The 23490-nt window shown below is 36.7% G+C and overlaps 1 protein-coding gene across 11 annotated transcripts in view; it reads left to right on the top strand.

The window, feature by feature from the left end:
- The first annotated feature begins 2729 nt into the window (after positions 1-2729).
- The window catches only part of LOC115940510 (ATP-binding cassette sub-family A member 10-like), a 587693-nt gene continuing 566932 nt past the window's right edge, over positions 2730-23490 (top strand). The window contains exons 1-13 of one of the 11 annotated variants that reach the window (XM_081804620.1): positions 2731-3941; positions 4303-4482; positions 4670-4789; positions 5247-5385; positions 6716-6808; positions 8299-8438; positions 9159-9278; positions 10489-10687; positions 12264-12430; positions 13130-13263; positions 16875-17000; positions 18213-18383; positions 23141-23484. In XM_081804620.1, the coding sequence (XP_081660746.1) occupies positions 8315-8438; positions 9159-9278; positions 10489-10687; positions 12264-12430; positions 13130-13263; positions 16875-17000; positions 18213-18383; positions 23141-23344 (1245 nt within the window). In that variant the 5' untranslated portion in view covers positions 2731-3941; positions 4303-4482; positions 4670-4789; ... (1 more) ...; positions 6716-6808; positions 8299-8314 and the 3' untranslated portion in view covers positions 23345-23484. The other 10 variants (XM_081804626.1, XM_081804622.1, XM_081804621.1 and 7 more) reach the window with 10 other exon arrangements.

Raw genomic sequence — 23490 nt, 5'->3', positions numbered from 1 at the left:
CACCCCCCACCACTCCAGCAACCCTCAGTTTGTTTCCTGAGATTAAGAATTCCTCATATCAGTGAGGTCATATGATACATGTCTTTCTCTGATTGACTTATTTCACTCAGCATAATACCCTTCAGTTCCATCCACGTTGTTGCAAATGGCAAGATTTCATTCTTTTTGATGACAGCCTCTCTTTTTGTGCTTGATAGCCCAGCATGCCTCAAATCAGCTCCTTGGATCATTCTGGACCAGACTGTTTCTGCTGGCAAATTAGTTCCTTCATTTATTCATCATTCATTAAGCCCTCTGCCAGAACTAGGATTCAAAGATGAATGACAGTCTTTCACCTCAGGACAGGCAGAGCCTGGGGGGAAACAGGCACTTAAATAGATAATTAGTAAAAAGAGTGGTAGAGATGGATGCAGAGAATAACCAAACCTAGAGAAGGATCATTCAGCCCAGCCTAAGAGTGGTAGGAAAAGTCAGGAGATAACTCTTGAGGTGAGTCTTATGGAAGGGAAAGGTCACATAAGTTGTGATGGGGCACTTGAAGGTTCTTCCAAACAGGGAATACAGCATGACAAACATAGCACAGCAAGAAACAATGTGTGCACGTCTAAAGAATGACAAGAAATTGACATTTCTGAGCTCAAAATACAAGGCTAGAAGAGGGAGAAGTAAATATTAAGAGGTACGGGCCAAATCAGATCACTTGAGTTTTGTTTGCCAAGGACAGTCTGTCCTGCATAGTGTGGGGAATCACCAAGTGAATTTAGGGAGGCAAAGTAGACAGCCAGACCTCTGACAGATCACTTGGACAGCTTTCTGGAATGGATTTGAAGGCAGCACAACTGGAGAAATGGAAACATTCCAAAGGTTGTGTCAGTCTGGGTTGGTCAGGAAAAGTGAGTTGCTGGAAATATTGTGTAAGTAAAGGGATTTGGTATGGGAATTAGTAATTCGTAAAAGTACTAAGAATGGCAGAGGGAGGGTCAAGAAAGCTGTAGCCAGAAAGTCAGGGAAACAGCCCCTGAGGACCTTATCCAGATGCATGGAAGTGGGTGGGTCTCACAAAGTTTGCTGGGATTCTCTGGGAAGGTTCCCACCAGGTTTCTTAATCTCCAGCAGCAAAACAGGGCTTGTCAAGAAGTCTGAGAAGCTGCTACAAACCTAGAGTCTGCCCATGTGTCTGCCGCCATGACCTTCAGAGAAAAATGGCCTTTTTTCACTTCTGCTTTCCAAATCTTGCCAAGTTCTCCTCAAGTCCAATACAGAGAAGGATTTTTGGGAAGTGTAGTTCCTGGCATATCCTCTGTATTGCAGGAGACAAGGGGCTAGGTTGATGGAAAGGGAAAACATCATCAGGTTCAGAGGTCAAGGTAAGAGATGATAAGAATCTGGACTAGAAGGTCATAGACAAGTGATAAAGGGATAAATTCAAAGAGATTTCATAAACTTAAATTCATAAATCCATAAGGTTAAATTACAGTAATTTTGTAGACCACAGGATGAGGTGAGAGAGAGATAAGAAAGAAGGACGTTTCTTAGGCATTTAATTGGCATTCCTCGGTGGATGCTGAAAACACCAACTGAGATAGAGAGTAGAAGTGGGACTGGTTTAGAGGGAAAAATAATAATCCCTGTGTGGTATCTATGTGTAGATGCAGAGCAAAAAGCTGGATATTCCCATCTGAGACTTTGAAGAAAGGCCTAAAGACACAAATTTGGAAATCATTAGAATCTAAGTAAGAGTTGAAGCAATGAGAGTGGGCACTATTATATGGCAAAGATTTGAGAATAAGAAAAATAGTTGGTTAAGTGTGGAATCCAGTTTAAGGAATCCATAAAGTATGCTGAGTGGAATAGTAAGAGAAGGATATGGAAACCAAGAGGGCAGAAGCCAAGGAAATAAAGCCTTGCAAGAAGAAAGGAGCTAGCAATTGTTTAATACAGCATCTATTAAACAATGACTGGAAAGTGTCAGTGTCCATTGGATTCCATAGAGTGTCATCGGTGTCTTTGCTGAGGATAGTTTCAGTGGAGTTGTAGGGTCAGAAGCTATGTTGCTTTAGGTTGGGAATAAATGTGAGATAAAGAAATGGAAACAGAGAGTAGAGAGACTATTTTGATAAATTTGCCTGTGGAGGAGAAGAAAAATGAAATAATAGGGGTTCAGGACTGAAGGAAAGCCTCTCCCCCATCCTCTCTTCCTCACTCTCTCTCCTGTTCTTTCCTTCCTTTCTTTCAGTGGTAGCTCTCTCTTCATTTGCCAACTGAGAGAAATAGCTGGAATATACGAAATAACAAGTTTGATAACAGTATGAGCAGGTCTGTGCAAATCTCTTTGGGGGTGGTGTGAGCTTTCCCCACTGCCCTCCTTGGATCCCGTTATGAGGGTGACACCCTACCTTGTGAGGTTCAGGATTAATCACAAACTGTAATATTGGCAGTTAACATAATCTGTGTCATTAGGAAATGTACTTACCTCAAAGTTGCTTCTTTTTTTTTCAGAATCAGAAATGTTACAAAAGAATATGATGGAAAGCCTGAAAAAGTAGAAGCATTGCAAGATGAAGAGAAAAACTTCATTGTTTTGATGATGTTTTTAATTAAAAAAAAATTTTTTTTTTTTGTTTCGGGAAGATGCAAACAGTCATAGTGGCAAATTGGAGAATGAGTCTAGATAAAAAGAAAAAAAAAATTTTTTAAAGATTTAATTAATTTATTTGACAGAAAGAGACACAGCAAGAGAAGGAACACAAGCAGGGGGAGTGGGAGAGGGAGAAGCAGGCCTCCCGCAGAGCGGGAAGCCCGATGCAGGGCTCGATCCCAGGACCCTAGGACCATGACCTGAGCCGAAGGCAGACGCCTAACGACTGAGCCACCCAGGCGCCCCAAAAGAAAAAATTTTAAAAGCCCACATTTCTACTCTGAGGGATAGTCATCGATAATATATTTACATATATATAACATTTTTAAAAATAGGATTGTACTGCTTGTGCTGGTTTATAATCTTTGACTTGGATTTGTCAGACTGAGCTTGCAGTATCACTGGAATTGTGCTTACTTTCATAGGACTTCTCATCATCTGTTTTGGGCTGTGGTTTGTCTTGTTTTTGATTCTCTGACAATATAATTCCACATGTTGTCTATCTTCAGAGAATCTTTTAAAATTTCTGGGGTGCTAATGGAACTCTATTGTTTCTCCATAGAGTTAGATAATGTTTCAAATATTCAAGAAAAAATTATCAAATCTTAAGCACTCATATAGAAAAATGCCTGTGATGTGTCCTGGGTCCCACAGACCCCTCTAAAGACCATGACACCACTTTTGTGATACAAAACAGAGCAGTGACCAGTGCCAGGGAAAACTTTACCATCCTCTCTTTAACCCATGCTCCCTCCCTCCAAATGTGGAATACGTACCCCTTTGCCTCTATCCCTGGCCCTTCTGTCTCAGCTCTGGGAGCCTCTGGGAGACTGTTCCTTCAGTCGCACTGCTTTCCCTGGCCCAGGAAGCAAATACTCTCTTCACTCTGCTTTATTCCTAGTAGCCTTTGCTCTGTTCTTTAACATCGAATTAATATATTCTTTGACATTTGAAGGATTTGGGTAGGGAGGAAGGTAGAAATTTATATTATCAGTCTTGATCCAATTTCTTCAGAGAAATTAAGGTTTTGTCTTCATAAAAAGACACAATTAAATACATAATTTTAGAGGGTACACAGAAGAATACCAATAAATGAAGCGCTGAGATACATTTGACTCTTACAAACTTTTGTAAGGTCCACTCCATCTGAATATAATCCAAGGTCTAATTTTCAGATTTTATTCTAAAACAGGCATATTTCTTGACATATATGAAGGACAGGTCACTGCAATACTTGGACACAGCAGAGCTGGTAAATCGACACTGCTAAACATTCTGAGTGGGTTGTCTGGTTCTACAAAAGGTAAGAAAAGAATTTTAGAAGCAAGTTGGCTGATGAAGCAGGTTCCTCAGTGAGATTGTGTAAAACAAAAACACTTCTCTAAAGCAGGCTTTTTTACACAGTTGAGTAATTTAGAATAGGAACTATTTATTTCATATTTATATAAATTCACCAGAAAGCTTGTATCTCCGCTCTGCTATTGTCATTCTGTGTCCACTTTGCATTGCTGTGGACCCTGATATTTATGTTAAGAATAATCTGAATTTCTCAATGTATTATTTATGCAATTATGAAATGTGAAGTTTCTTCAACTAATATCCTGTCTTACCACTTCCTAGAGTTACTTTCCTGGTGTTGAATACTTGAAAATTTCTATTTACAGGATCAGTCACTATTTATAATACTCAACTCTCTGAAATAACTAACATGGAAGAAATGAGAAAGAACATTGGATTTTGTCCGCAATTCAATATTCAATTTGACTTTCTTACTGTGAGAGAAAACCTCAGGCTATTTGCTAAAATAAAAGGGATTCAGTCAGAAGAAGTAGAACAAGATGTAGGTGAGCATATTAGAACTAATGCCTTTGAAAATAATATACTTTGCTCTTGACCATGTTTTTGTTGAACTATTACTTTATTTTTTCATAAATAAAGCTTAATTGATGAAGTTCTTAGAATAGATTTCTCCTAATTATTAGAAGATTAAAGTAAAATATTTTTTATTATGTAGAGGTTTTCTTTCAATAGGTAAAAAGAGTTATAATGGAATTGGACATACAAAACATTCAAGATGTTATTGCTAAAAAACTAAGTCGTGGACAGAAGAGAAAACTAACATTTGGGATTGCCATTTTAGGAGATCCTCGGGTAAGAGAAAAAAATATTTTTTGAGATTAATTTGTTTTTTTTTAAAAGATTTTATTTACTTATTTGAGAGGGAGTGAGTGAGAGAGCATGAGTGTGGGGGGGCGGGGGAGGGCAATGGGAGAGGGAGAAGCAGACTCCTCACTGAACAGGGAGCCCAACACAGGGCTTGATCCCAGGACCCTGGGATCATGACTTGAGCCGAAGGCAGACACTTAACTGATTGAGCCACCCAGGTGCCCCAAGATTAATTTGTATTGAAGGCTATCAAACGATTATTAAAGACCAAACTCTAATTACCAAATATAAGAGAAAATTTGTAATAAAGGACCATGCAAGCCTATGAGGAATCCAGTGGAGGGCTGTATTTGAATCTAGAAATCATATGGGTTACCATGCAACATTCTAAAGACCCTCACTTGGAAGTGGAAGATGAGCTCATACTCTTCCTCCTTTGTAGGTTTTGCTCCTGGATGAACCGACTGCTGGGTTGGATCCTTTTTCAAGGCACCAAGTTTGCACCTTCCTGCAGGAGCATAAAACAAACCACACAATCCTTCTTAGTACCCAGATCATGGATGAGGCTTACATCGTGGCTGGTGATTCTTGGTTTCTTTCTTCTAATAGTTATTTAAGGATTGAACATGAGAGATATTCTCTATAATCTGTTTTTAAAAGTAGAGAATCCTGTATTTAATCCATTTGAGTGACTGCCTTGTAAAGATGAAATTTGCTTTGGAAGAATTCTGATCCCCCAGTATGTTCTTAGGCCCATGCTTTATGTATCTTCTTGTCTGTAACTTTCTTCACTGTCTACATTAATCACAAGTATATTTTTTAAATTTTGAAACTCTAATATTTCATATATAGTTTTGTTGTTGGATAGAAAAAACTTTCAGCTGGGAAAATTATTTTTAAATTTATAACCCTTTGTTGCCTTCTTAGGAGGATTCTTGGTTCACTAAGCAAGGTATTGAGTGTGAAGATACAAGATTGGAGAATTAGAGATTGAATAAATGTTCTGTCTAGGACATAGTGGCAGGGTGGGGAAGACGAGTTTCAGTAAGCCAGGAAAGGGTACAAGGCAGAATCTTAAAAAAAATGAAGACAGAAATAGACTCAGTGAAAAGAAGAGAAATTTTTGCTTTCTAATGTGCAGTATAACCTTATTCTAAGTTTCCTCCATGAAATCTGAAGTAAAATATACTTTACCTCTCAGTTTCCTCCTGCCTTAATAACTATGAAACAGCCATCCTCAAACTTAGTGTCTTAAGTCAATTAAGTATTTATTGAGTGCATGAGTTGGAGAGTTGGCAATTTAGGGTGGGCTCACTTAGAAAGATCTTCAGGTCTTTGACTGGGTTCGCTTACATGTCTGGTGGTTGAGTGACCGTTGGCAAGTCAAATTAGGTGACCTAAGGTGGCTTAGGTGCCAGCCTGGGTGTATTTCCTCTTCCAGCAGACTGCCCCAGGCATTCTCACGGCAATAACTAAGGCCCTAGAGACCAAGTCCCAAAGCATAAGCCCATTTCAGACCTCTACTTGCCAAAGTCAGCTAACATGCCATTGGCCAAAGCATTGGCCTCATGTGGTGGAGGCACATATCAAGGGGTGGAGCAGGTCTCCTAGCCCACGGTGAGAGAACACTGCAAAGTTACATAGCAAAGTATGTGGATAAAGGGAGAGTGGAAGATTTGGTCTCTCTTAGCAATGTTTCATGCCACTGGATAAGCTGTGAGGGATGCAATGAATTTCTGAGTCCTGCTTCAAAGGAAGCGTGGGGGTGAGAGGTGGTGCTGCACCCAGGAACTCAGTTATATCAAGACTGCATTCATACTGAAAAGTTCATTTGGTGATTTGGTCTCCAGAGCAGAGAATATACCCATATAAGGAATTCACATAATTTATTCTTTCTTTCTTTCTTCTCAGAGATAGGGAAGTGTTTGCGTCTAATGGGAAGTTGAAATGTGCAGGGTCGTCTTTGTTTCTGAAGCAAAAGTGGGGTATTGGATATCACTTAAGGTAATGTATTCTGGGAGTAGCTTTTTAATATGAGTATCAATGTAAGAGGTGACATTTCATGTAATCCTCTAGAGATATAAGAAAGCCAGCTTAGGGCGCCTGGGTGGCTCAGTTGGTTAAGCAACTGCCTTCGGCTCAGGTCATGATCCTGGAGTCCCGGGATCGAGTCCCGCATCGGGCTCCCTGCTCGGCGGGGAGCCTGCTTCTCCCTCTGACCCTCCCCCCTCTCATGTGCTCTCTCTCTCTCATTCTCTCTGTCTCAAATAAATAATAAAAAATAAAATCTTTAAAAAAAAAATGAAGAATTCGGGACGCCTGGGTGGCTCAGTTGATTAAGCAACTGCCTTCGGCTCAGGTCATGATCCTGGAGTCCCTGGATCGAGTCCCGCATCGGGCTCCCTGTTCGGCAGGGAGTCTGCTTCTCCCTCTGACCATAATCCCCCTCATGTGCTCTCTCTCATTCTCTCTCTCTCTCAAATAAATAAATAAAATCTTAAAAAAAAAAAAGCCAGCTTAATATTTGGTGGAAATTGATGTACAATAATCAGTATAGTGTATCTCCCTCATTAACATGTGCCTTGATATTTATCTCTTGGTTTTAAATATGTAAATTTCTAAATGTGTATGTATCTTTCAATAAAACATTTTTGGCTGATATATCGGAAACATAATTATGTTTTCAAAAAGCAACTGATAATTTATGGGGCGCCTGAGTGGCTCTGTTGGTTAAGTGTCTGATTCTTGATTTTGGCCCAGGTCATGATCTCAGGGTAGTGAGATTGAGCCCCGTGTTGGGCTCCGTGCTGGGTGTGGAATCTGCTTAGGATTCTCTCCCTCTCCTTCTGCCCCTCCCCTCCCTCTTGCACTCTCTTTCTCTCAAAAAAAAAAAAAACGATAATTTTTAACAGAACAATTGGCCCTAAAGTTCTGAAATTGTATTCTAAATCTACTTTATATGTCAGAATATCACATGGGATAATTTAGAAAGCAGGGCATATCAACAGGCAAGTTATTGGCATTAATAGAAACCATTTGCTGCAAGAAAGCAACTGTTTATTAAAAACCTTATTAATTTTTTAGTGATCCAGAAGTAATGTTTCATATACTTTATATCCTATCATGATTTTATATACATATACATACATATCTCTATGTAATAAGTATATGTGTTTTTACATGCTAGCCTGCTATCTACCTATCTATCCATATATCCATATAACATGTAAACTGAAATTTCCACTTACTTTAGAAAGTTGCTTGGGGGATTGGGGTTGACATGTAATGCACTGTATTTTTTCCCATTTAAAATAATTCAAACACGGCTACCATTTAGCACTTGGAAATAGAACATCTTATTTGTGGGAACTGATTACTGAAATTAGCAGGAGATGTCTCTAATAAATACAAATTATTTAATAAAAAACTGTCTTTTAATGAGCAGTGGTGTTAGAGATGAATTCAAAAGACTTATGCTTCTTTTGAAATGTTAGTTTACACAGGAATGAAATGTGTAATCTAGAAAGAATTACATCCCTCAATAGACAGCACATCCCTGATGCCAAGTTAGCAGCAGAAAGTGAAGAAAAACTTGTGTACATTTTGCCCTTGGAAAGAACAAACAAATTTCCAGGTAACTTACCATATGATCATATAGAATACAGCTAAGTGTCCACGATAGGCTGATTGCATTTTCTATTTTCCACCAGTTGGGTTTTAAAGCTTATACACCTCACACTATTCTAAGAGCTCTGCCTTCTGTTTTCAATATAATGAAGTGTGTTATCAGATACACGGTTTTAGTGTGAGAGCAACTAAAATTTCCATGAATGTATTTCACTGAAAAACCCAGATTTGCTCTCTGTGTCAGCATTAAATGAAGCTTTGAAATGTCTTTTCTGAAGCAGCAAAAACTTTTGTTTTAGAGACACAGATTAAATAAGGCCTTATTTTTTTAAAACACTTGGAAGTAGGTCAACAGGGTCTTTGTAAAATATCATTTTAATTGTAAGTGTAATATGCTCAGTATAGAAAAACTAGAAAATACAGAAAGGAAATAAAATTTACCCATGCTTAATGAATTTTTGAATAAACATACATACTTACACAAACATATGCATGGCCATAGTGATGCAAGAAATTTTAAAGCGTATGAAACAGAAAAGAGATGCAAAATAATAAAATTGATTTGAAAGACAAGAGAACATGGAAATATTTTTATTAGATTATTGTGGCAGCTTTAATATGAAAATATGTTTAGATTTATCTATTCTGAGTAATCTTTAGGACTTTGTATTTTAGTGTACTTATTAGCAAATTTAATTGCATTATTTTATTGCTGTCTGCTTTTTAGATCTTTACAGTGACCTTGAAAAGTGTCCCGACCAAGGCGTAATGAATTATGGTGTTTCCATGACAACTCTCAATGAAGTCTTTGTGAACCTAGAAGGCAAATTAACAATTGATGAGCCTGGTATAATGATGTGTGTCTAGCAGAAAACTAGAAAGAGGAAACTGAAAATGACCATGTATTGATTCATATTTGTAGGTTTTTATGTGGAATTCTGCCTAAATGTGTATTAGATGTAAAATAGGGTTGCCCACTTTTAAAAGTATCATAATTGTTTTATATCTAACATAATCAGACTTGTTGCTAGGTAATTACTCTATTATTGTGTCCACTTCCCCATATCATCAATAGCTCTCTGCTAATGTCATGAGTTCTGGCTTCGTCTCTTACCTGCCATTTCCTATAAAAATGTACTCTTCCTTAGGTAATAAATTAATTCTAATTAATGTAGTCATAAAGAATAAATAAGTTGATATCTTCCCTTAGTTTAGTTTGTGAACTAATAATTAGAAGAATGTAGGAGCTAACTATGTGCCAGCCATTGTGCTCAGCTGTTGGATTACATTGTTCTTAATTCCCATAATAACTTTGTTATGCAGGGAGAAAACTGAGATTTGGAAAAATTGAGTGATTAGTCAGAACCATAACAGCTGCTGTGAGGCATATGTGAGATTTGAATAGGAGGTCTTTCCTGGACTTAAAACCAGTGTCTTAAAACAGTCACTGGGATGTCAGTCATCAGTGAGGAACTAATCCTGTGGAGGACTTCTAGATGACAGAGGAGCCCTTTTAGAAACGCAGCTACAGGGGCATCTGGGTGGCTCAGTGGGTTAAGCATCTAACTCTTGATTTCGGCTCAGGTCGTGATCTCGGGGTCATGGGGTTGAGCCCTGTGTCAGGCTCTGCGCTCAGCATGGAGTCTGCTTCAGATCCTTTCCTTCTGTCCTTCCTCACGCTCATGCACGCATGCTTTCTCTCTCAAATAAATAAATAAAATAAATCTAAAAAAAAGAAAGAAACTCAGCTACATACATTTATATTTATGTTTTTGCATAAACCTTTTTGCTCTGCAAAAATCCCTTAGTGAAGAACTGCTGCCATAGGTATGAAAGAGTAAATGCTTCCCAAGAAGGCTAAACCATCCTCAAAAATGAATTTACTCACTCATTGGAATTATAGTTGTCTGAAGGACAGATTTTGAATATGAGTTATGGATATCAGTAGCTTAACTTGTTAGAAGTGCTGTTTCAAATATTCTAGTGTATTTTCGAAGATTCTAAAGAGAAAATGCAAATAACATAACCGATTTTAATGGTTTATTACATGGTTACAGATTTTGGCATTCAGAAAGAGGAGAAAGTCAATGAGACAAGAGATACTGGAACTGAGTCTGAAATGCAACAGGCTCCTTGTTCTCTTCCTGGATTGAGAAAGGTCATTAGTACTGGAACTCTCTGGAAACAGCAGGTCTGTGCCATGGCAAAGCTTCGCTTCTTAAAGTTAAGGCGTGAAAGGAAAATTCTTTTGTCCTTGTAAGTATCAGATTACTTTAAATCTATCTAGTCAATATATACAAAAAAGTTTAAATGTGAAGAAAATAAGTCTATTAATTTCTTCACCCATTTAACAAAGTTTTTGGAGTGCCTATAAGTGTTATCCTACACAAGGGAGCACAGTTGACAAGGCCTTTCAACTTACATCTTGTGGGGGAGAAAAATACCAATGAAATAATTACCCAATAAATATGTTAATTGTTCCTTATATCACAAATCATTATTGAAGCCTGTTATGTGCTAGGCATTGTTTTAGGTGCTGTGGTGTTTACCTTCTGGTTGAGAGGAAAAGATAACAAATAACAAATATAAAAACTAAATAAGTTATATAGTAAGTTATGCAGAATAGAGTAAGCGGATGGGAAAGGCTGGTGGGAGTTAGGAGTTCATTATAATTCTAAATAAGGTGGTGTGTTGGCCTCATTGAAATGGTCACATTTGGGCCAAGATTGGAAAAGCCAAGCCAATAAGAGAGGGAGAACACCAGTTTAGAGCAGAAAGCATCAATTATATTTGGCAAAAGGGAAGTCATTGAAGGTTTTGAGAAGAGAAGGTCTGAAAATAGACAGCTCTTTTGAGGTGCTTCACCATGGAGAGAAATAGAAAGAGCAGTAGTAGCTGAAGGGAGATTGAAATTAGGAGGAAGTTTCTTTTTTCTTTTTGTTTTTTTAATGAATGGGAGACATTAGAACATGCTTCAGTCATGATGGGATATGTCAGTAGGGAAATAATTGAAGATGAGCTAACTGAGCAAGATCTCAGGGAGGGTGGCAAGCATCTGGATCCAGAGCAATATTGAAAACTGACTTTGATAGGGAGCAAAGACAGCATCTATTACAACAGAAAGGAACACTGACAGGATGGATATGTTTTCTGGGTTTTTTTTGGGGGGGGGAGAGATGATAAGACCAGGGGGAGTTTCTGTCTGATGGACTTCATTTTTTCCCTATGAAATAAGAGGCTGAGAGTGAGGAAGAAGGAGGTAGAGCCTGAGGTCTGATGAGAAAGTAGTCATTGCAAAGACTGGACTCACAACCTTACTGGAGAAACAAAAAGATTACTTGAAAGACTTTTACTCATTGTTTGAGCTGGATAAATGAATTCTAGGATCTGAAATAGTGCATTAAATATGGTATCTAGTTTCGTGAAAATTAAAGTATAAAACAACAGCTGATGAGAGTTAAAATTTTACTTGAAATTGTGCACATCACAAGTCTGAGGGCAGTGTGAAATCGGGTTCCTTTCCCTTTAAAACTATGTTAGGCCTCTGGTATCCCGTCAAATCGTCAAACCGTTTTTTCCTGTTGTCCTGGTCAACCACTTGGATCTCAGCTTCTCTTTTTGATGCTCTATTATCCTTGGACATCTTGCAATGTGATAATGATTTATGAAAAATTTTGACCCCGTTTTCGATTAATTTCATTTTCACTTTATGTAACTAAAGGCCATATTTGTATGTTGAATCTCCATAGGTTGGCATTTATATAGCATGTTTGTGACTTAAATAGTCAGAGGGAAAACGTTTTAGACTTGCATTTTAATTTTCTTTACTTAGGTTACTGATACTTGGTATTCCTTTTACCCCCATCATTTTTGAGAAGATAGTGGATGTGGTATCTAATCACACCCATTGTTGGGAGCTTTCATCCAGTATGTATTTCCTTTCTCTGAAACAACCCTCACAGGCTCCTCTTACCAGTCTGTTGGTCATCAATAATACAGGTGAGAAATAGGGATTCAATTTACTCTTGATTTTTATCATCAAAGATCTTTTGAAACACAAACCTGAGCAGCAAAAAGACCTCTATTAAGAACAGCTTGGGGGAGAAAGTGGTGTGTGTTTACGGCTTGCTTCATTTTCAAATTAAGGAAATTGATGGGCACATTTTCAAATCAAGAAAAACAATGGGCATAATGGAAAATACCAAATTAACTTAACTTCATGAAGATGTTTTGAATGGGTCACCAGTACAGTAAATATAATTGGAAGGTTAGCCAGATATAGCAGTTTAGATAATGAGTAGGACTGATTTGTATCAGTAGGACAAGCCTAGGTAATGAGGTGTGTATTTTGTATATAGTATATGTAGTTACAAACATTACAGAGTTCTGGCAGAGTTCATAAAAATCACTAATAAGTTTTATTTCTGTGAGAATTGCAAATCTAGCTCTTGGGAATAAACCCTTTTACCTTTATAAGAATTACAAAATATATTAACCTATTTCTGAAAGGATTCTGTTACACTGAAGATGGTAGACCAGATTTCATGTCAGAATTAATTTCAGCCTATTCTCAGAGAGTGAAGGTCTTTATCATGTTATTCTGGGTATTCCTTAACATGAGAAGAATTCGTTCTTATTTTAAAGCTCTGATGTTGATTTTCTTGCTGTTATGTTGCCTTCCTTCATTGACTACATTAGGATCAAATATTGAAGACTTTGTGCAGGCACTGAAGCATCAGGATATATTTTTAGAAGTTGGTGACTTTAGAAATAGAAATGGCTCAGATGATCCTTCCTACAATGGAGCCATCATAATGTCTGGTGACTGGAAGGTATGTTTGGGTCCATGTACTATTTTATCATGAATGGGGTTTTGACACCTTCTAATACTTTAGATCTATAGAAAAGCAACTCAAGTGTTCTATATCAGTATAACTTGAGTCCTTTTTGAGTAAGGTATGAAATTTTAATCCTTTAAAAAGCATGTTTTTTCTCAAAGGGATCATCTTTTATTAGTGATTTTATTTGTTGTAAAAGCAATGCATGTTTTGCAACAACATGGATAGATTTTGAGGGAATGATGCTAAGTTAAATAAACCAGACAGAGAAAGGCAAATACTGCATGGTATCACTTATAAGTAAGAAAAAAAAAAGTCAAACTCCTAGAAATAGAGAATAGAAAAGTGGTTGCCAGGGACTAGGGGGTAGGGGAAATAGGGTTAGACTGGTAAAAGGATATGAGCTTTCAGCTATAAGATGAATAAGATCTAAAGACCTAATATATAATATGGAGACTATAGTTGATAACACTGTATAGTATAATTGAAATTGCTGAGCAGAACATAAATGTTCTCATATATACATACATGTGCACACACATACATATGTGTACATGTGAGGTGATGGATATATTAACTAGATGGGAGAAATCTCTTCACAATGTATATGTATGTCAAATCATGATGTACATTTTAAGTGTCTTACAAATCTGTTTGTCAATTATACCTCAATAAAGCAGAAAAAAGCAATGCATATTTAATAAATTCAAACATTACTAGAATATATAATATAAAAGGTAAAATTCTCTAATTTCATTTCTTTTTTTTTTTACTTTATTTATTTATTTGAAAGAGAGAGAGCACAAGCAGGGGGAGGGATAGAGAGAGAAGGAGAAGCAGACTCCCCGCTGAGCAGGGAGCCTGACATGGGACTCGATCCCAGGACTCCTAGAGGAAGGCAGACACTTAATGGACTGAGCCACCCAGGCACCCCTCTAATTTTATTTCTTAATTTTTCCATATTATATTTCTAACTGTTAATCATTTGGTAAATGTCTTCTACACTCTTTTCCTTTATAAAAACACAAACTCACTATTTATAGGACCATCTTATATTTGAAAATATATTTTCTGAATTGGAATTGTATTAGAGTGTCCTACAATTCTCTCTGTCACATAAGATCTAAATCTTTGACATCTTTCCGTATTAGTGAATGTTCATCTGTTTCATTTATAGAATAAGTCATTTGGATTACCAAAATAATGTATTCTTATAACAATTCCAACAATTCAAAAAGGCTGAAGTGTCAAAGAAAAATTAATAGTCTCTTTCTCACCTTAATTCCACTGTGGTGATTTATAAACTATACAATAAATATATTTGTTTTAAGAATTTGGAACTTATATTTGTGTTTTTTTAAAGGATTACAGATTTTCAGTTGCATGTAATACCAAGAGAATGACTTGTTTTCCTGTTCTTATGGGAATTATTAGCAATGCCCTTCTTGGAATTTTTAATTTTACAGAGCTTATTAAAACAGAGCGAAGCACATTGCCTTTTGTAAGTGTGGTACCGACTTATATAAGAGACAGTTTAGCAAGGGATAAAGGGCAAGAACTCTATAGCCTACCACCCGAGTTTGAATCCTATTTACTACGTATTAGCAAGTTTCTTAGCCATTCCTTGCTTCACTGTCTTCATCTGTAAAATGGGGAATATAATTGTACCTAAATTATATGATTATTGTGAGGATTAAATCAGTTTCCTGAGGACCTAGAACAGAGCCTGACATATACATTTTTCATTCATTTTACAAATATTTTTTGTCTTCCAGGTACTTTCAGGGGCTGGGGATACAGCATGAACAGAATAGACAAAAGTTCCACTCTTTGGAGCTTATATTCTTGTAGCAGGGAGAGTTAGCATTCAGTCCATGTTTGCTATTACTTATTATGAAAGATCAAGAACTTTTCAAGGAGTTTTATGTTTAATCTCATATTTTTAATGGAAAAAAACAAATATATGATAAAATTTCTTGCCTTAGTAAATTAAATGTAATTTATCATTTTCTATCCTTCCTGCTGATCTATTTTTCCATATATTACCACCTGGATACCACACTATAGACTTGTTTTATCACTGGCCTCATCCTTCTAGTCTAAAATCTTGTCTAATCAGAAATTATACCCAGCTCCCCAAGACATAGAACATTAAAAGAGCCAAGATCCAAAAGGACACTGAAAACTTTAAAATGATAGAGAAAAATAATAGACCTGTTAAAGAATCATAATTTGGGCTTTGTTTGGTTCATTCTTAAGTAGTTCTTCACACTTAACCTAGGTACCCAATACATATTTGCTGAAATCAGTGAACCAGTGGATTTGCTTAGCAATCTAGCATACCAGCAAAGCCTCACATGCAAATCCTTAGTCTTACATCACATCTTCCTGGGGGAATTTGTTGAGTAAGTGATATACATTGGCTAATGAAAGCGTGGAGGGTGTGTGTGAAATTTATGAGAGTGTATGGCCCCAATTCTAAAATTATGATTATTTAACGGTTCTGTAGTGTTTTCTCTATCATTTTAAATTCTGAAGTGTCCTTTTGGGTCTTGGCTCTTTTATGTTTTATCTCTTGTGGAATATAGTGCAATTTTTGATGATATATAATTTTAATAACCATTCTCAGCCTCTCAGGTGTGTTTAGTTATGGTAGATAAAAAAGGAACAAATTGTGGAAATTGGGTAGATGTTTGCAAGTATATGCATAATGGTTGTAGAGAATGAAATTTTTACAGTAAGAAATTTATATAATGGTACCTCTATTTTTTTGCATATGAAATAAGGCCATTTCTGTACTCTTTTTTTTTTTTTTTTAGTCTATTGTTATAACAGTAATCAATTACCCTGTCTGGAAAACAACTTAGATTTATAGTAAGACCTGTCCATGCCTTAAAGATTAATTTAAACATTTCTAGAAGTCAAGAAGTTATGCAAGAAAGATTTTGCTCTCCTCTAATTATATCTTGTACCTAGGGACAAGAACATAGGAACAGCTTCAAGACAATTACTATTAGAGTTTTAGAGGCTGTTATCTATAATTCATCTTCTGGGAAATAGAGAACTAAAACAAATGGCAGCTTTCGAGAATATCAGTGCAGCTCCAAAGAGTATGTGTCTTCATTTAACAATTACTAGATGAAAATATGAAAGAGAACCTGCTCATTCTCTCTAAATACACGCCTATAAAATTCAGGTTTTTAAAATTTCTTTTGGGGGCACCTGGGCTGCTTAGTCATTAAGCGTCTGCCTTCGGCTCAGGTCATGATCCCAGGGTCCTGGGATTGAGTCCCACATTGGGCTCCCTGCTCCGCGGGAAGCCTGCTTCTCCCTTCCCACTCCCCCTGCTTGTGTTCCCTCTCTCGCTGTGTCTCTCTCTGTCAAATAAATGAATAAAGTCTTTAAAAAATAAAATAAAATTTCTTTTGATATCATGCAGTTCCTGGGAATGCGACCCGCTACTAGGGGTCACAAAATATGGTTCCTTCTCTTTTTGTTTGCTTCTTAAATTGGGTGTATGTTTCCATTCTGGACTTCTCACTATTTCTCAAAAACATATAACTATGTTTGATTGTATGACATGTAACAATTTCGACATTTTACAGGTGTGCTTTGAACTTAAGAATGTCTTAATGGTGGACTTTGGTTCTTTGAATGGACCCTTATTTCTCTTGGTCCTTGCAAACTGCATTTCTCCTTACGTTGGCATGAGCAGCATCAGGAATTGCAAAGTAAGAGGGGGAGGGGAGGGGGAGAAAGATGACTTTAGTAGTTAGAATTTCATTGTTTTATGCACTCAGGATAGCTCTTCAAGAAAAATATGTTTACACATAAATATGTCATTGCTTTAATCTCATTATAGATTTTATTAAATGGTTAATCATTCAAAGGGGTCAGAAAGTTCACTATTCAACACAGTGAACTTGCCTCACCTTTAAAGGGAATCATACTAAATCAACTGTGGAGGTGAAAATGTGCTATTTTTTGACATCATGTTGTTGTTTCACAATTCCAAACAAAATTTGTATTTTTTTTTTAAGATTTTATTTATTTATTTGACACAGAGAGAGAGACACAGCGAGAGAGGGAACACAAGCAGGGGGAGTGGGAGAGGGAGAAGCAGGCTTCCTGCTGAGCAGGGAGCCCGATGTGGGACTCGATCTCAGGACTCTGAGATCATAACCTGAGCTGAAGGCAGATGTCCAACAACTGAGCCACCCAGGCGCCCCTGGAATTTGTATTTTTAAACAGAGCATCAGGGCGCCTGGGTGGCTCAGTCGGTTAAGCGACTGCCTTCGGCTCAGGTCATGATCCTGGAGTCCCGGGATCGAGTCCCACGTCGGGCTCCCTGCTCAGCGGGGAGTCTGCTTCTCCCTCTGACCCTCCTCCCTCTCGTGCTCTCTGTCTCTCATTCTCTCTCGCAAATAAATAAATAAAATCTTTAAAAAAATAAAAATAAAAATAAATAAATAAACAGAGCATCAAAGATAAGATATACCATGTTTCCGAAGCTTTAACTATGCTTTTGTAAAGTGGCCTTTAAAAATTTATGTGATAGTCATTTTTATTTATCTACATCAAAAAGTAAACGAACTTTACAAATAAGTCAGACCTTTCATGTTGAGCTATTGGCTATACACATTCCCACACTGGATGTCAGATACTTAGGAGAAACCTATTTTCCAGTCACAGAGACACTGTATTCTTTGTGATAGTGTTAATGTCTTAGTTGTCCTGAGGCCTGCTTACCTAAACGTGGGTTAGAAAGTTACTGAAGCTCAGATTCACCATATAAAATAATATAGACAAAAAAAAAAAAACCTACCTGCTACTACAACACGCTATTTCTAAAGTTTACCAAGAATTAATATATTTGCATAAATGCAGGACATTTTCTAACTAACATTTCAAACCCTTCTATATCCCTTCTGTTTCTTTATCAGCAAAAAACTTGGTCTCAGTTATGGATTTCAGGCCTGTGTCCTTCAGCATACTGGACTGGACAGGCTTTGGTGGACATTCCGTTATACTGCTTGATTCTTCTTTCAATATATTTAATTAACTACTTCATGATTTTGGACCTCAACTTTTCACTGGGACTCATGTTTGCTCTTGTAAGTGATCATTTTTTTTTTAACCAGGCTGAATATAATAATAGAATCAAAACAAATATCTTTCATTAACACTATCATTAACAAAAGTTGTACGTAAGAAAATCGCCTTACACAGCCTTCTGATCTAATTATCTCCCCATTCCCTGTCCCACACGTCACCAGCCAGCTCTCTTGCTATTGACCTTGTTGTTCATAGGTGGTTTACATAGTTGGTTGTTCAGCTTCTCTTATATTCTTCACATAACATGATTTCATTCATCTTTTGCAACAGGAGAAAGAATAGTGGCTTTTGGTCTCTTGGCTTTCTTATTGTAAGTATCTGTCCATGTAGTATGCACATTTGTATTAAGTTTTTTTAAAGCTTATTTTTAAAAATGCAAAGTTAAGTGTAAATACTTTACTTAGAAAAGAATGGAATTACTTCTTTAGTACTTCCATTATTAGTTGGACCGTGTTTCTGGTTTTAGTATTGTTCATTTTCTTTCTCCTATTTTCTATCTGTTCTTTGGGGTTTTTCTTTTACATCTCTGTTTCTTTGGAGAGAAGCAAAATATCTGTAGAAATCTTGGCATGGCTTATCTATTATCAAAGACTAGATCACTTGGGACAGTTCCCTCATTTTACAGAGTGGGAAAAACTTAAAAGAATCATACCTGAACCTAACCCTCTCTACTCAGTGTAGTTTTCCTCCTGAATAATTCTACTTATTAAAAAAAAAAAAGTGTGATAGGTGGCCATATTGACTAGTAACATAAATAAACATGAAAAAGTTTGGTTAATAATATGCCTTGTTGACATTTTGAGAACATACCATAGCTTTCTGATCATTTCAGATATTAAAACAGTTAATTAAGATTCACCTTAAGAACTGAAAAGGCCAGCCACATCCAAATCATAACTTTAATCTCATAAGCAGTGTATAGCTCTGTCCCCAAACCCATTTCAGGCATGTCCTTAGTTTGGGGACCAGTAGTGAGAAAGGGAGCAAGATCTATCTTTTTATTCTTCCATTTTCTTCTGGATTTTCCTTTCTCCTATATATCCTGGGGACAGGATAGAAGATTTAGGGGTAAAGAGACCCAACATCTTACTTCTTTGGGCTGTTATAGTCACAGTGGCTGGTCTTTGTGGATAATATCCAAAGGTTGGATTTTGTGTGGACAGGAATGCCACAGATACAACCAGTTGGAGAACTCAGTATGCCAGCAGAAATCCTAAAGGCTATTAAATTGCTTCTTAGTCTCTAAGTGTCCTTCCTATAATACCTAATCATATCATTCCTCGGGTCAATTTTATAAGTGGTTGTGCTACAATAGTCAAATGTCCTAACAAGGTAATGCCTCCTTAACTATTGGAATTAGTCCTTGATCTATTTGTTTTTTTCCCCTTATGTTTCCCAATAAAAGGTAGATTTGTCAGTTACATCCATTCATTTAATCAATTTTGCTTTATATATTTTGAGACTACAGGTGACCCTTCAACAACATGGGGGTTAGGGGCCCCAGCCCTCTACACAGTCCCAAATATGCATATCACTTTTGACTCCCCCAAAATATATACTGTTGACTGGAAGCCTTACCAATAACATAAACAGTTGATTAACACATATTTTGTATGTTACATATATACTGTATTCTCACAACAAAGCAACCTAGAGAAAAAAATGTTATTAAGAAAACCATAAGAAAAAAAAAAAAAAGAAAATCATAAGGAAGAGAAGATACATTTTCCAGTACTGTATTTACTGAAAAATACCCATGTATACATGGACCGACCTGCACAGTTCAAAATCATGTTTTTCAAGGGTCAGCTGTATTTTACTGGGTGCATTCAGTCTGGAATCATTATGTAGTGACCCTGTTTATTCTAATAATGGTTTTTGGTCTTAAAGTCAGTATATCAGATATTAGTAAAAGTTCACCACATCTCTTTTATTCAATATTTGCCTGGTAAATCTTTTTTGCATATGTTAACTTTCAGCCTTTCAGTGGCCCTTATGCTTCAATGTGTGTCTTTTGTCAACTGAATATAGTTGGATTTTATTTGTTGTTGCTTTTAAATTCAATCTGACAATCCATGCTTTTAATGAATTTCTTGTGATTGTTAATATATTTCAATTTGTTTATATCATTTTACTTTATGGCTTTATATTTATGTATATTTACTTTATGGCTTTATATATTTATATGCATTATGTGGCTTCCTGTCTTTCTTGCTTTTGGTTTTTTATTCAATCAAATTTGTTTATTCTCAGGGCACCTGGGTGGCTCAGTCGTTAAGCATCTTGCCTTCAGCTCAGGTCATGATCCAGGGTCCCGGGATCAAGCCCCGCATTGGTCTCCCTGCTCAGTGGGGAGTCTGCTTCTTCCTCTCCCACTCCCCCTGCTTGTGTTCCCTCTCTCGCTGTGTCTCTCTCTGTCAAATAAACAAATAAAATCTTTTAAAAAACATTTGTTTATTCTCTTTTATTCCACATTTTACCCTCTTCTGGTTTGGAAGTCATAAACCAGATTTTATTACCTTAGTGGTTACTCTTTGCATTAGTTTGCTGCAAATGCCATAATAAAGTACCACAAATTGGGTGGCTTCAACAACAGAAACTTATTTTTTATCATTTTGGAGGTAGAAGTCCAAGATCCAGGTGTCTGCAGAGTTGTTTTTCTGAGGCCTTCTCCTTGGCTTGTAGATGGCCACCATCTCCCAGTGTCTTCACATGGTCTTTCGTGTGTGTCTGTGTCCAAATTTCCTCTTCTTATAAGAACAAGAGTCATATTGGATTAGGGCCCACCCCGTGACCTCTTTAATCTTAATTACCTCTTTTAAGACCCTATCTCCAAATACAGTCATGTTCTACCAGGCTTAGAACTTCAACATATGAATTTTGAAGGGGACACAATTCAGCCCATGATATCCTTGATTTTCCCCCCATATTAAACTTAACAAAGCCTAAAGTTAGTCAATATCCTAATTACTTCCAATGCTGTGTTTGGAGACTTTATGATCAATAATTGCTTAACCTTATGCACAAACAATGAATCATGGAACACTTCATCTAAAACTAATGATGTAATGTATGGGGATTAACATAAGAATAAAAAAATAATAATTGCTTAACCTACTTACATGCTGTTCTCTAGTGTTTTGTTCTTTCTTTTTCTAAATCTCACAAATAAACATTATTATTATTATTATTTTAGGAAGTTAAAAAAGATTTGTAGACACTTTTTGTTGACCATTATTTGTTCACTATTCACACTTGGAGCTTAGTCTTTTCTCTCTCTTATTAGGGCCTTTTTTTTTTTTATTCTTTTTTTCACTCTCATTCTTAAAAGTTAATTTGACTGGGGGGTGCCTGGGTGGCTCAGTTGGTTGGGCGCCTGCGTTCGGCTTGGGTCATGGTCCTGGAGTCCTGGGATCAAGCCCTGCGTCAGGCTTCCTGTGGGAGCCTGCTTCTTCCTCTCCAACTCCCTCTGCTTGTGTTCCCTCTCTTGCTGTGTCTCTCTGTCAAATAAATAAATAAATAAATAAATAAATAAATAAATAAATAAATAAATAAAACTATACATAGAGAGCTATTAAAAAAAGTTAATTTGACTGCATATGCATTTCTTGGTTGGCAATTATCTTCTTTTATCACATAAATATACTCAACCTCTTGCTGACGTTTTTGCTATTAAGATGTCTGCTGTCAGTTCTTTTGCCACGCCTTTGTAGAAGATCCATCTTTGACTGCTCTTAAGGTCTTTGACTTTAGCATCTTTAATTTCATTACAGTGTTTCTAGGTGTGGATTTCTTTTTATTTATCTTTTTAAAAATGAATTGTGCTGCCTGAATCCATGAATTCTTTTGTCAGTTCAGGGAAATTCTCAGCCAGTATCTCTTCAAATATTACCTCTCTTACTAAAGTAAAAATAAAATATTGTTTGCTCCCTGGAGTCTACTGAGATAGTGTTAGTGTTATTCTCAGTCTATTCTCCACATCTCTTAGCATTTTGTGCAAATTTTCCATATCCTTGTCCTTGCTGCACTCTGGGAAATGCTTCAGAACTTCTGTCCAATTCAGTTATTTCGTATTCAGCTCTTTCTAATTTATTTCTGATCTTTGACTGACTTTTAAAAATTTCAACTTTGTTTTCTAAAACTCTAATTGGTTCTCTTTCAAACATGTCCAATTATTCCTCGTGGTCTTTTGTTACTTGCTTGTGTTCTTTATTCCAGGTTTGATTTCCTTATACATTTAATTGAAAATAATATTTGCTTGTTATTTGACAATTCTAATAGTCTACAGATAGTTTTAATATGTGTGTATGTGTTGTTTTTTTTTCCCTCCTCATTTACCCTTATTATTGCTGATTGCTTTGTATGTTTGGCTTTCTTTCCTTTTTTTTTTTTTTTAACTGGGAGCACATATTTAGTTGACCTTTAAGTATGAAACTCTCAAGATGTCAAATTGGGGATGTCTTCATCCTAAAAGAATTTTCAGTTACTTTCACAAGACGTGCAGTGTAGAACCCACATAGGATTGCATAAACCATCTTAGAGTATCATGCCTTAATATGGGATTTGCAAGGAATACTCATAAAGAAGGTTACTCTTTATTCTATTGAAGGTACTTGGAGGGAAGGACCTTAAGGAGGGCCAAAGTCTTTGCCTGTCCATCCCCAAACTGGAATAAGCATTTGTTCCCAGGTCTTTCAGATTTAGTGTTTACTTAAAGGTCCAAGTCAGGTTTCAGACTTTGTTTTTGCCCTTAAAGAATTCCCTCGGATCCTTAGACTTCAGAACTCTCTTCCAACATGGCCCAAGACAACTCTCCAAACAAGACCATAACAATGAATCAGAGACGCAGCCGCACCAAATTCACAGAAGATCAATTGAAAATCCTCATCAAGGCATTTCATCAAAATCCTTACCCAGGTTATGCTACCAAACAAAGACTCGCTTTAGAAATCAACACTGATGAGTCCAGAATCCAGATTTGGTTTCAGAATCGAAGAGCTAGGCACCAGTGCCAGAAAAAATCAGAACCCGATGAGGACTTAGAATCAAGTCAAGACCAAGATCACTCTGAAGAGGAGATTCAAAGTAGAGAAGACAGACGGTGTC

Source organism: Leptonychotes weddellii, chromosome 15, assembly GCF_054177405.1.
Source record: "Leptonychotes weddellii isolate Sample4059 chromosome 15, ASM5417740v2, whole genome shotgun sequence".
Classification (NCBI taxonomy): Eukaryota; Metazoa; Chordata; class Mammalia; order Carnivora; family Phocidae; genus Leptonychotes; species Leptonychotes weddellii.
Note: the sequence above shows the minus strand (reverse complement) of the source record. Positions and strands in the feature narration are given on the sequence as shown.